Consider the following 13937-nt stretch of genomic DNA (forward strand, 5'->3'; position numbering starts at 1 on the left):
ATCATTCTAGTTTAGTTCTTAAGGTAAAATATTGAATCCCAATTTTTCAAATGATGATTTTGCTTCATTTTAACACTTTTTTCCTCTCAGATTTGGCAAGAAGAAAAATATACATTTGCTGTTTGTTTTTATAACCCCTGAAAACTTTAAAGGTACGTGCCTGTTGTATATATTATGTTTTTTCTATAAATAGAAGTCATAAGGTCAATATTTAATGCAGAAATTCTTAGGTTGTGTTTCAGGGCATGGAGCTGATGTTACTTTAATTGAACCACTGACAGTCGAAAAAATGAGTATTGTGGTAAAATACTGGAAAACATATTTCTCAAATACCGGTGAGTGAAAACCAAATTTCCAAAGGTTTGAAAAATTCTAATTAAATGCTCCAAAAACTATATATGTACATTTTTATTTATTTATTTTTTTTCAACGTTTTTTATTTATTTTTGGGACAGAGAGAGACAGAGCATGAACGGGGGAGGGGCAGAGAGAGAGGGAGACACAGAATCGGAAGCAGGCTCCAGGCTCTGAGCCATCGGCCCAGAGCCTGACGCGGGGCTCGAACTCAGGACCGCGAGATCGTGACCTGGCTGAAGTCGGACGCTTAACCGACTGCGCCACCCAGGCGCCCCTATATGTACATTTTTAAGTTGGTATTCCACTTATGCTTTTTATTTGCTGAGGATTAACTGTGTGCTATGTACTGTAAAGAACATGTAATCCTTATTAATCATAGTCTGAAGGAAAAAGTGTAAATAAAATAAAAGGAAGCATATGTTCCCTACCTGCGAAGAAAAAATTTACATGTTCCAAAGCTTAAAGTGTGTTGCACAAGGGCAAACAGTGTTGCAGCAGGCACAGGGTTTTTCTTTTTAGTGCCCTAGCTGTTACCATCATTTCTTGCTCTTTAAAATGGAATTAATCATGCTGTGTCATTGTATGAGTGTCTAAAAGCCAGGGCCACTAACCTTGAATCTTATCATACTTTCTGCTTGCAAAACCCTTGCTTATAAATTAGTTTACTTCTGTAAGTTGCTAGGGTGGTTGTCCTTTCCGTTTTAGATTTTTAGACCTAGGTAATTACTGTCAGTGCTTCAATTAGACCTCACATTTCAAAACTCTTCACCTACATTGTCTAATGTGTATCACCAGCATCTAAACACTTAAGCTAAATTAGCTTTAATTTGGCTCATGAAAGGACAAACTCCAATTTCTGAAATTAAATTCTACTGAAATCATTGTGGTCAATGACTATTTGTGGTTTTTCTAGGCCTGGGATATTAGCTAGGAATCTTTTAAAATTAAGATGTTTTTTTCTTAAAATGGGCCTGAAAAACACTTTCAGGATTATCCTGTATAAACTCATACTCCAGATGACGTAGGACTCAGTACACTCCTCTTTTTTTCATGTCCTTTTTTAACATTGAGGGCAGATTGGTGAGTCTGTTCTATAACATTCCAATGGCTTTCAGCCCCTGAGTTTCAGAGTTCTTCCTGGAAATGGCTAACTGGTGACCCAAATCCTCTTTGCAAACTCTTATTTGGTTCTCAGTGGAAATAGAGCAGCTGCTCATCACCAGCTGTCTAGCACCTTCCTATTGGTCATAACCACGTCTGCTTCTGGTCATCTCATGTTTGCTCTGAAAATGAGCAGCTGCAAAAAAAAAAAAAAAAAAAAAGAAAGAAAGAAAAAACCATCAGATGTCATATTTTGACAATACAGCTGCCTACTGCAGACTCATACTTATTTTCTGTTAAGTATGACAGTTACCTATAAAAACTTAATAAATAAATCTCAGTTGAATGTGTTTTAAGCACACCTACCACTAAGTTACTAGAATTTGGTTCTAGAATTTGGTTGATGTCTGGAGTGAATAGAATGTAGTATTTTCATTTTACTTTCTAACCTGGGTGGTTTCCTGCTTTACAGACTGAAATCTATAAAAGGCATTCTATTTAAAAAATACTGCTTTGTAAACTCTGTTGAGTAAAAAGTGGCAACTGCTTTTTGTTCAGGGCTTGTATGTGTGATTAACATCGTCCCCACCAGTGATGTTAGAATTAAAATAGTCCCCCTTTAAAACTTTCAGTTAAGAATGAATATTCTGTGAAGCCTGAAGAACCTGGATTGCCCATGCAGAACTCCTGCAGTGAACACTTGGGATATTTTTCTGCTGACCTATTTGCTTGGTTAGTTTTGTTTTCACTTTTTCATAATATAAATTTTTACTGGGTAATTTCTGGAGAACTCTGTGTCAACACAGAGCCTGATGCAGGGCTCAAACTCACAAGCTGTGAGATCATGACCTGAGCCAAAGTCAGATGCTTAACTGACCGAGCCACCCAGGCCCCCCTAGGAAGTACTTCTTAACAATCCTATTTGATCACAGGGGACCAGGGTGAATTGCAAGGTAGTAAGTTCCCCAACACTGGATGTGGTAGAGTCTGAGTTACCATTAATCAGAGTTAAATAATAGCAGCAATATTCAAACTTTTTAGAAACAGTAGAATCTTCTTCAGAAAAAAATTTTACATATAACCCCAGTATTTGAACAGACAAGAACAGCCTCAGATGTTATCCACCTACCACTAAGCTTCTCCCTGATGTCTTTTTTGAACTTATGAATCTGTCCCCTCAGTTAGTGAGAAAACAACCCTTAAAAAAGGTCTCTCTATCTCTGTCCCCATCCACCCAACCCCCCACCCCCATAGATATTAGAGCTGGTATTCAAAACTGCATTGGATAGGCAGTTGAACTGGGGGTCAGACCTTTCTTTATCTGCTTATAAAAATTCAATTTTTGTGAATTTCATTCACTTTAAGCTGATTTCCAAAGGGATTTTAATTTTTTTTTTTTTTTAATTTTTTTTTTCAACGTTTTTTATTTATTTTTGGGACAGAGAGAGACAGAGCATGAACGGGGGAGGGGCAGAGAGAGAGGGAGACACAGAATCGGAAACAGGCTCCAGGCTCCGAGCCATCAGCCCAGAGCCTGACGCGGGGCTCGAACTCAAGGACCGCGAGATCGTGACCTGGCTGAAGTCGGACGCTTAACCGACTGTGCCACCCAGGCGCCCCGGGATTTTAATTTTAAACAGAGCATAGAGCTACAATAAACATAGCTGCTGAGGACATGAATGATGATGGTGAGAATTTTGAGTCAGTCACTTCCAGAATTTGTAGAATGTGACCATCAACTGTTTGTAGAAATGTGACCATCTACTATTTTGAATAAGGAAAAGACTTGGCAACCAATAAGTGTGGTTAAACCAAAGATGTGCTCACTTAAGTGGTGCAAAAATATCAACAAGTTTCTTGATATTTTAACATTTTAACCAGAAATAAATTTATTGTATTAAACTTTATCTGGGATATGAGATTGGGAAGGGTTTTGGAAGGCTTTGTAATTTTCTTGTATTATTTGCAATTTCTTTTTGAACCCTCCTTGTCTTGAATCTTTGTTTTGCTTCGGAATTCTACCACTACAAATAAAAGTAAATTTTCAAATTAAGTTCTGTCTCTTGGGATAAAGGAGATAATTTTAGTTTATTTGTTTCTTAGGGAATTATTTAAAAAAATTAATCAAAATGCATGGAGAAGTTTTAGAAAAATGGTAGAGCCAGAAAATATCCATAAATGGAGGATATCTGACCTTTGCTGATCAGGTTGGAATAGTGTAATGTAACCCTCTAATCCTTTGTGGTTTTTTCCTATTATACACCTTTCGATACAGTCATATAATTTGGAGAGTCATAATCAATGAAGTCAGAATATTTTAATACTGCTGGTATCTGTTACTCTTTATCTGTATATTTTAGAGTTTAATCAATCATGGATTTGTGATGATCTTGATCATAAATTCTTTAGAGTCTTTGAAATAAATATTCTTCACCAAGTATGTAAGGTAAAGTGCTTTGGTATTTACCGCACCTTTACATGAAGCAAGGAAGTTCGAAGCACCTTTGATTAGTGTATTGGTGCTGATTGTTTAATATTGTCTGACAGTTTTCCTCTGAAATCTGTGACATGATTTTCTCTTGTTTCTAGCTCTGAATCACTAAGAAGTGAGACTGGGCTTGAATTAAAGGCTCCATTGCCAGAGTTTGAGAAAAGCAAAAAGGTTTCTCTTCTTCATTCAAGCAAAGAAAAGCTGAGAAGGTGAATTATGATACAACCCTTTTTTAACATTATTCCTTTCTAGGAAGAAATTACTTTCATGAATTTCATAACGTTTTGTATTACTATTAAAAGTCTCTGTGAAACTAGTTAATCTGGCAACCAAATATGTGCCACTAACTCATTCATTCATTCATTCATTCATTCAAGAAATATCTGTGAGTATCTGATATGTGCCAAAGGGTGACTGGAGAACTTAGATAAAAAAAATCCTTGCCTTCGAAATCTTAGTGTAGTGCTCAGACAGACCTCTCAATAGGATGTTACATAGAAAATTATGTTCTAAGTGTCATGATAGAGAAGAGCACATAGTAACCACACTGGGAAAGTTACCTAAGACAGAATAAGGGGGCAGGAAGGCTTTCTTGAGAAAATGATCGCTAAATTGAGCTTTAAACAAAAAGTGACTATTAATTTGTTTTAAAAGGGGAGGATGTTTCATGTAGCAGAAACAGCAGGTATAGAGACTGGAAGAATATGAAAATTCAGTGAATTTATGAAACTCCAAGTGTATCCATGTACTTGGCTATAATGGCACAAGTGGGAAGAGGCAAGAGATGAGAAGTAGTAGCCAAGGATTGTGCTCGTCATGTTAAGAAATTTGAATTTGAATCTGAAACTGTTGGGGAGGCACCAAAGGGTTTTAGCCGAAGAGTGATATGATAAGATTTGCACCTAGAGTGAACACTCTAGCAGGATGTTAGAGAGTGAGTTGAATCCGGAAGCTTGTGGAATCTGTAAAAAGAAGTGATGAAATCCTGAACTATGGTTTTAGAAATGGGATAAGGAGGAATAAACCATTTCCAGATATACTAAGTAAGTACATTCAGTGTAAGCATGGATGCAGGAGGAGTCAAGTGTAACTTTCAAATAGATGTTGCATTCACCAACTGACTGGGAAGTCCAGGAGAATGGCAGTCTGGCAGTGGGAGGTGACTTTTGCTCTTGTTGGGTGTAAACACTCTAGGGGAGTTTCCATGAAGCTGTCCAGTCAGAATTGACCCTTAGGTTCTAGAGAAAGATCTAGGCTACAAATATGGACTTAGAACTCTCAGGATACAGCATCTACTTGAAGCAGTGGTTGTAGGGATGGATATGATGAGTTTGCAAACCATGTAAAGAAGAGATAAGTGGAAAAGAGAACCTTGGGAAAAATCTATTTAGGGTACAGGCAGCAGAGAAGAAATAAGGGAGAAAGGAAGGAGTTACTAGGAAGATAAGCCAAGAGGGAATGGAATTGAGGTGACCAGAGAAGAGTTTCCTAAAAGAATGAGTGTTCAATGACATGACACAGAGAGCAAGTAAGAGAAGAACTAATAATTAACTGTATTTGTCAGAGCCTAAACATCATTGGTCTTGGCAAAAATAATTTCATTGGCATGATTAGGGAAGAAGCACCACTGTGGAAAGATAGAGAATGAAAGGCAGGAGCATAAGTGAAAGGAAAGAAAATGAGGGTGTGTGATAAGTAAAAGGGGATCTTGGGTAAAATGAAAAATGTTGATAAGATTGGGCCAGACATGAATATGTTTTTATATTCCGAAAGAAAATACCTGGAAGAGAGACAGAGGTCGTGAAGATACTCATGTTGTGATGATCTATAGTGTAAAAAAATGACATATCTATGATATAAAAAATGAAGCCAAAATGTATTGGCTTGATACATGGTTTTATGGATCAGCAATTTGAGCAGAGCTCAGTGGGCAATTCTGTCTACATGACATCAGCTGGGGTCACTTGGTAGTATTCAGCTAGTGGATGGTCTAGTCAGGATGGTCTAAGACCTGATGTCTGGAGCCTTTGGAGGGATGGCTAGAAGTTTAAGCTCAGCTGGGGCTATCAACTGAAGCTTTTCCTGCATGGTAGTCAGGCTTCTTACATGGCAGCCCAGGGATCCTAGAGAGTGTTCCAAGAGACAGGGAGAGGAAGCTGCCACTCTTTTGAGGCGGGGGACCAGAAACTGGCCCAGTGCTACTTCTCCTGTATGTCTATTGGTCATAGCAGTCATAAAACCTATCCCAATCTAAAGGAAGGCTACATAGAACCTCACCTCTCAGTGGGAGGAAGGTCAAATAATAGTAAAATCCCCTATAGCTAGAGAGGGGGTTGGTTATGGACTTAGCATCCCTAAGTAGGTAGAAGCTTATGGAATCTAGAACCAGGTGGAAGAACACCTCTTCTAAAAATGGAAAGAAGAAGCTAAAGCTTGAAGATAAAGATGAATCTTTTCATGAGGAAAATTGAGTAATTTTTGCCAAATGGCCTGTGTTATCTGCTGAAGATTAATGGGAATGTGGTAGGGTTTGGTCTTGATGACATGGGCTAGTTGATGGCCTAGTTTAGTCCAAAAGACTATCACTCACGTTTGCCACTTTGGCTGAGTGAAGACTTAGCGGGGACCTGTTGGCTAGTACTGTCCCATAGATTTCAGTGATCTGCACTGAGTGAGAAAAACACAGTGCAGGAGTATTTTTAAAACTATATATTATACATTTTATATTCTAAGATTGTGTTTTCCATACTTTATTTGGTGTTAGAATTTGTGATATTTCTAAATGGCTGCAATGAAAGGATATTGGGAGATGCTACCTCTCTTTCATTGTTTTTCATGCCCAGATCTGATGTGAGAGTGGAGGGGCACAGAGAGAGAGAGAGAGAGAGAGAGAGAGAGAGAGAGAGAGAGAGAGAGAGAGAATGAATGAATGAATGAATGAATGAATGAATCCCAAGCAGGCTCTACACTGTCAGCGCAGAGCCTGGTGCGGGGCTCATACTCACAAACCATAAGCTCATGACCTGAGCCAAAATCAAGAGTTAGATGCTTAAGCAACTGAGCCACCCAGGTGCATCTGGACACATTTTTAGTTAATACATAAGACTTGAAAGAAGTCTTTCACTTCAAAGTGCTCATAAGAGGTCACTTTGAGTTGTGTCTCGAAGGATGAAACTTTACTCAATCTGTTTGCTCCACTATCATTTAAGGATACAGGTCTCATATTTTCCTGCCCTCTCCTAACCTCAAGTTCCTAAATTTGATGTTAGAGCCAGAAAGATTTGAGAAGCAATGAACAAGGCTAGATCCATAATGTTTGCTAATATACTATATAGTCTCAGGAATATTAGAACATTTAGGATAAAAAGTTACACTTAATTGATATCAAGATTAAATCAGTGTCTGTAAGAGGTAAGTTGCATGTGTTTAAGTGTTTGGTTTGACGAGTTTATTTAATTTATTATTTTTTATTTTGGAGAGAGAGATATCCCATGATCCTGAGATCATGACCTGAGCCAAAATCAAGAGTTGAACGCTTAACTGACTAAGCCACCAGGCACCCCTGGTTTGAATTTTAAAAAGATGGTTTGTTACCCACAGTTCCCAAGAGGAGGAGGTATATCACACCATTCAGGAATACATAGGGAAGGGCCAGCATTGGTCATGAGGCAGACAAATGCATACACCCATCTAAACCACAACATTTCCATTATCAGAATGTTCCCTTGTGTATTAAGTATGTCTTTTTTTTTTTTTTTTTTTTTAAATGTTCACTTGGTTTGAGAGAGAAAGAGAGCAGGGGAGGGGTGGAAAGAAAGAGAGAGAAAGAATCTGCAGCAGACATTTTGCTGTCAGCACAGAGCCTGATACAGGACTCAAACCCACAAACCACGAGATCATCACATGAGCCAAAATGAAGAGTTGGATGCTTAACCAACTGAGCCACCCAGGCACCTCCAAGTATGTCTTTTTATTCTGATGTTTTGACATCGGGTACCTTATTGACCATGTAGAGACTGCTCATCCCAGCACTAGCCAGCTTCTAGAGATAGTAAATGATTTGCTGGTGAGCATGCCCTGCATATGTACAAACTGACCAATCCAGAGACCATCCACGCCCATTCTCTCTATCAGGCTCTTATGCTCCAGGCCAATATTTCCCTGCTCTTATCACCTCATGGTGATGTGCTGCCAACCTGGGACAGCCCCTACATCCCACAGCCTGCTGAAGTTATTCAAACTAGCCAATCCTAGGCCTGCTTACCCACCTAGCCTGTTTCTTCTCTCAGAAACCACAATAAACTCTCTTACCCTTGTTTTCTTTCCTCTGACTCCTCCTGCCTCCTAACTGACCCTGGTGCTTCCCCATGTGGCCTTGCATAGTGTGAAGTGGCCCCCTCCTCTTGGGAACTGTGAGTAACAAACTCTTTTTAATGGTGGTCATCTCCTGATCTGTTGGCCTCAGCATACCTGAATAATAATAAAACCTGCATTTTAAATTATCTCATGTTCTTTCCTGGTCTATCCTTTTGCATCTCCTAGCAACAGCTACTATTCTATCACTATAGATTTGTTTTGCTTGTTCTAGAACTATATATTAATGGAACCATCAATATGTACACTTATGTCTGGCTTCTTTCACCTAGAAAATGTTTTAAGATTCATTACAGTTGTGTGTTTTAGTGGTTTGTTTCTATTTATTGTTGAGGAATATTCCGTTGTGTAAACATACCACATTTTGGTTATTCATTCTCTGGGTTTTATCTATTAAGAATAAAGCTACTGTGGGGGGTGGGGGGTGGGGGGGGTGCCTGGCTGGCTCAGTTAATAGACTGATAGACTAATAGAGCATGCGACTCTTGGCATAGAGCTTACTTAAAAAAAAAAAAAGAAGAAGACTATGCACATTATTTTATATATGTTTTACGAACCTACATTTACATTTTTCTCAGAAATAGAGTGGCATATCACAGGATCGGTGTATGTTTCTTTTTAGGAGACTTCCAAGCAGAAATCCAAAATAGTAGCACCATTTTGCACTCCCACCCGCAATATATGAGAACACTAGTTGCTCCATATCCTCATCATTTGGTATTGTTAGTCTTTTCCATTTTAGTTATTCTTATGGTTGTGGAGTATGATCTAATTGTGATTCTAAATTTGCATTTTCCTGATGATTAATGAGGTTGAGCAGCTTTTCACATGTGTTTGGCCATCTGTATATCTTCTTTTATGAACAGTCTGTTCAAATCTTTTGCCCATTAAAAAAATGTGCTTACTTGTGTTTTTATTATTGAGTTATAGGAGCTCTTTAATATTCTGGATTCAAATCCTTTGCCAAATTTATGTCTACAGATATTTTCTTCTAACCTGTGGCTCACTATTCTTTTTTGTGAACAGTTACATCTTTTGATCAGCAGAAGTTTTCAAAAATTTTGAAGTACGATTTATCAGTATTTAAAAATATGCTGTCTCTATCCTGTATTAGCAGTCATTGCCTACCACCAAGTTCAATTACATGCCCCTATGTTGTCTACAGGATGTTTTATTTTATAGTTTTAGCTTTTATGATTATTTATCTTACTTTATATGTATGAGATGAAGTGATTGTTGAAATTTTTTTCAGATGGAGATTTTTAAGATTTTGTTGGAAAGACTTCCCATTCTTTAGTGAATTGTTTTGGTACTTTCATAAAAACCAACTACCATATCAGTGTATTTCTAGATTCCCTGTTTCACTGACCTACTTTTCTTTCTTCTTCACTCCAGTAATATGCTGTAGTGATTATTTAGCTTTACTAGTCTCAAAAAATCAGATAAAGTCTTCCAACTTTGTTTCTCATTTTCAAGTTGCTTTGGATATTAAAGGTACTTTGAATTTTCATGTAAATTTTAAAATAAGCTTGTCAATTTCTTTCTTTTAAAAAATCCTGTTAGGATGTTTTTTTTTAAGTTTATTTATTTATTTTGAGAGAGAGAAAGAGTGGGTGCATGGTGAAGGGGCAGAGAGAGAGAGTGAGTGAGAGAGAATGCTAATGCAGGAGCTCAATCTCACAAGCTGTGAAATCATGACCTGAGCCGAAAGAGTCTGATGCTTAACAGACTGAGCCACCCAGGTGCTCCCGCTAGGATATTGATTTGGATTGTGCTGAATCAGTAGATCAGTTTGGGGGAAAATTGATGTTGAACAGTATTGATTCTGGCAGTTCATCTCTCCATTTTTAAAAAGATCTTTATTTCAACAGTGTTTTGTACTTTATTATTTCTGAATGTTTTGGGAAGTTTTAAAACATTTTGTTTTAAGCAGTTTTTTTATTCATGTTTCCAAAATGTTCATAAGTAATATCTAGAATTAAATTTATTTTGTATGGTGACCTAGTATCCCATGACCTAGCTTTATTCATCACTTCTAGTCATTTTTTTAGATTTCTCACATACACAATTATGTCATCTGTGAATAAAGACATTTTTCTTTCCAATCTTTGGCTATTTCTATTTTTCACCTTAATGCCTTGACCAGTTTTTTGAATTAGAAGTGATGAAGGTAAATCCTTGTTTTGTTTACAGTCTTACAGGGAAAGTATTAGGTCTTTTACCATTACATATGATGTAGACTCTGTTTTTGTACATGCCTTTTATTAGCTTAAGAAGGTTTTCTTCTGTTCCTGGTTCAAGTTTTCATTAGGAATGGATGTAAAATTTTGTCCGTATGTTTTTGGTATATATTAAGCTGATTGTATGGTGTTCTCCTTTCTTCAGTTAATGTACTGGTTACATTGATTATTTTAAAATGCTGTACTCTACCTTGGTGTATTTTTTTATTGCTAGATTTGATTTGCTAATATTTTGTTAATTTTTGTTAATTATCTGTGTTCATGAAGGTACTTGGTATCTAAATTTCTTATGTCTTTATTGGATTTTGGTATTGGAATTGCTGACCTCATAAAATGAAATAGAAAGTCTTTCTTCTGTTTTCTAAAAGAGTTGTGTAAGATTGATATGTTTTATAGAATTTAACAGTGAAGTAATCTAGGCTTGGAGTTTTCTCTGTGGGAAAGTTTTAATTAAAAATTCAATTCCTTTAATGATTATAGGACTAGATTTTCTGTGTTTTTCCTCTCAGTTAGTTTATGTCTTTCAAGAAATTTGTTCATTTAACCCAAGGTGTTAAATTTTTTGAATGACTTTTTGTTCATAATACTCTCTTATAATCCTTTTAATGTCTGTAGGTCTCTGATGATATTCTTTCATTCCTGGCATTGATAATTTGTGTTTTCTCTTTTTTTTTCTTGATCAGTCTCACAAGGGGTTTATCTGTTTTATTGATTTTTTTTCAGTGAACCAGATTTTTATTCATTTATTTTCTCTATTATTTGCCCATTTTATATTTCACTGATTCTACTCTATCCTTTCCTCTTTGTGTATACTTTGTTTTTTTTCCCATTTTCTTAAGTAGAAACATAAATCGATTTTAACCTTCTCTTCTTTTATAATAAAAGTGTTTAAAACTATAAATTTCCATTTATAAAAGTTTTTTTTTCTTATCAGTGCTTTAGCTGCATCTCATAAATTTTGACTTATTACATTTCCACTATCATTTAGTTCAAAGTATTTTTCTCATATCCCTTGTGATTTTTTCTTTGACCAATGATTATTTAGAAGTATAACTTAGCTTCCAAATATTTGGAGATTTTTCAAGGATTGAATCATAACTGAATTACATTATCATCTGAGAATATATTCTGTCAGGTTTCTATCCTTTGATATTTTCTGAGATTTGTTTTATGGCCCAAAGTATGGTTGCCTTTGATGAGTATTCCACATGCACTTGAAGAGAATGTTTTCTGTTGGGGCATAGTGTTCTAAATATTAATAAGGTAGAATTGGTTGATAGTGTTTTTCATATATATTCTGTATCCTTATTGATTTTTCTGAGAGATAAATGTCCAGTGGTAACTGTAGATTGCTCTACTTTTTACTTCATTCCTGTCAGTTTTTGCTTCATGTATTTTGAAATTGTTAGGTGACTGTCTTCTAAATGAATTGACCACTTGTCAGGAAATGATAAGTGCTAACTATCTATGCTAGTACTTCATCTTAAAATCCACCTTGATATTCATATAGCTTTCTTGTGATTAGTGTTTGCATGTTTTTTTGTAACCTAAATATGTCTTTATATTTAAAGGGTATCTTTAAATGTAAAGAGCATGAAGTTGAATCTTATTTTCCTTTTTTTTTTTTTTTTTTTTTTTTTTTTTTTTTTTTTAATTTTTTTTTTTCAACATTTTTTATTTATTTTTGGGACAGAGAGAGACAGAGCATGAACGGGGGAGGGGCAGAGAGAGAGGGAGACACAGAATCAGAAACAGGCTCCAGGCTCCGAGCCATCAGCCCAGAGCCTGACGCGGGGCTCGAACTCACGGACCGCGAGATCGTGACCTGGCTGAAGTCGGACGCCTAACCGACTGCGCCACCCAGGCGCCCCTTATTTTCCTTTTTTTAAAAAATGTTTATTTATTTTGAGGAGGAGAGAGAGCATGAGCAGGGGAGGGACAGAGAGAGAAGGAGAGCTGTTAGCAAAAAGCCCGACGTGGGACTGGATCCCATGAACCACGAGATCATGACCTGAGCCGAAATCAAGAGTCAAACACTTAACCCATTGAGCCACCCAGGCACCTCTTATTTTCCTTTTTAATTTGTCCATTCTAACAGTTGTTCCATTGGAATGTTTATTTGATTTACTTATAATTACCATTAAGTTTGATTTTAGGTCCATGATTTTTCTGTTTGTTTTCACTAGTTCTATTTTCTTTTCCTTTTTTTCCCTCATTGCCTGCCTTAGTTTGGATTAATTAAGTCTGTTTTGGCATTCCTTTTTTTCCCTCTATTAGCTTTTGAGCTAAAACTATCTTTTTTTAGTGGTTCTCTAGGGTTATAATACGCATCCTTAACTTACCGTAGTCTACCTTGATTTGACATTATGACACTTGATATACATCAGTGTATTTCTACCTACCTTCTATTTTTGTTATTGTCATATATTTTACTTTTACATATATTATCAACCTCACATTGTTATTTTTGCTTTAAATTGTAAGCTATTCTTCTAGTTCTTTTGTGGTGTAACAAGTTACCCTAAAACTTGGTGGCTTAAAACAACAGCCTATTTATCATATCTCACAACTTTATGGATCATCAATTTGAGTAGAACTTGATTTTGTGATTCTCCTCACATGGTGTTTACTGTGGTTACCCCGTGGTGTTCAGCTGGCAAATATCCTGTCTGGAGAGCCCAGCACAGCTTCATCCACATGGATATCCTCTTGGTGGGGTGTGGTTGAAACGTCCTCAAATGGGTTGCTATCTTTCCCTATGGTCCCAGTACCTCTCCACGTGGTCTCTCCAGCAAGCTAAGACAGACCTCTTGCCTGATGGCTCAGGGTTTAACGAGACCAGCATTGAAGCTTTGTCTTCTCAGATGTTAGTCCTGGAACTGTTGTAGTCACTTCTCTGGATATCTTTTAACTTAGGCACAGGCCAGGAGAGATTCAAGGGGAGGGAAATACATCCTACATCTTTACTGAAGAAGTGGTAAATAATTTTCAGTCATTTTCATCTATAAATAATTTTTCTTCTAGCTCAAATTTTAGATTTTTGGGTTTTTTTTGGTTTTGGTTTGGTTTTTTAGTAAAATAGGCTCTTTACTGTTTACAAGGTTATTTCTCAGTTACATAAATTCTTTCTCCATGTTTTTTCTGTATTACCATGTTTTTCCCTTGTATTCTCCCATTTAGTCATGGCTGCCACAATCAGACAGGTAGAAAGTGTGAGAACACTTTTTTATTGCATCTGTAGTAGAAACCCCAGCAGCAGACATAACTGCTCCAGATCTGTCAGAGGCCTACTAATTAGTTTTTAAGATGTTAATAAATTAGATACAAATTAGTCTTTTATGTATGCCACCGTACTTATTATATCTGATACCCTT

General features: G+C 36.7%; 1 protein-coding gene across 2 annotated transcripts in view; it reads left to right on the forward strand.

Moving 5' to 3' along the window:
• The window catches only part of SOHLH2 (spermatogenesis and oogenesis specific basic helix-loop-helix 2), a 55674-nt gene that overhangs the window by 25473 nt on the left and 16264 nt on the right, over window positions 1-13937 (forward strand). For both annotated transcript variants that reach the window (XM_058687400.1, XM_058687408.1), the window contains exons 3-6: window positions 91-152; window positions 231-335; window positions 2091-2190; window positions 4048-4158. In XM_058687400.1, the coding sequence (XP_058543383.1) occupies window positions 91-152; window positions 231-335; window positions 2091-2190; window positions 4048-4158 (378 nt within the window). The remainder of the gene's footprint in view (window positions 1-90; window positions 153-230; window positions 336-2090; window positions 2191-4047; window positions 4159-13937) is intronic.

The sequence above is a fragment of the Neofelis nebulosa genome, chromosome 1 (assembly GCF_028018385.1).
Source record: "Neofelis nebulosa isolate mNeoNeb1 chromosome 1, mNeoNeb1.pri, whole genome shotgun sequence".
Lineage (NCBI taxonomy): Eukaryota > Metazoa > Chordata > Mammalia > Carnivora > Felidae > Neofelis > Neofelis nebulosa.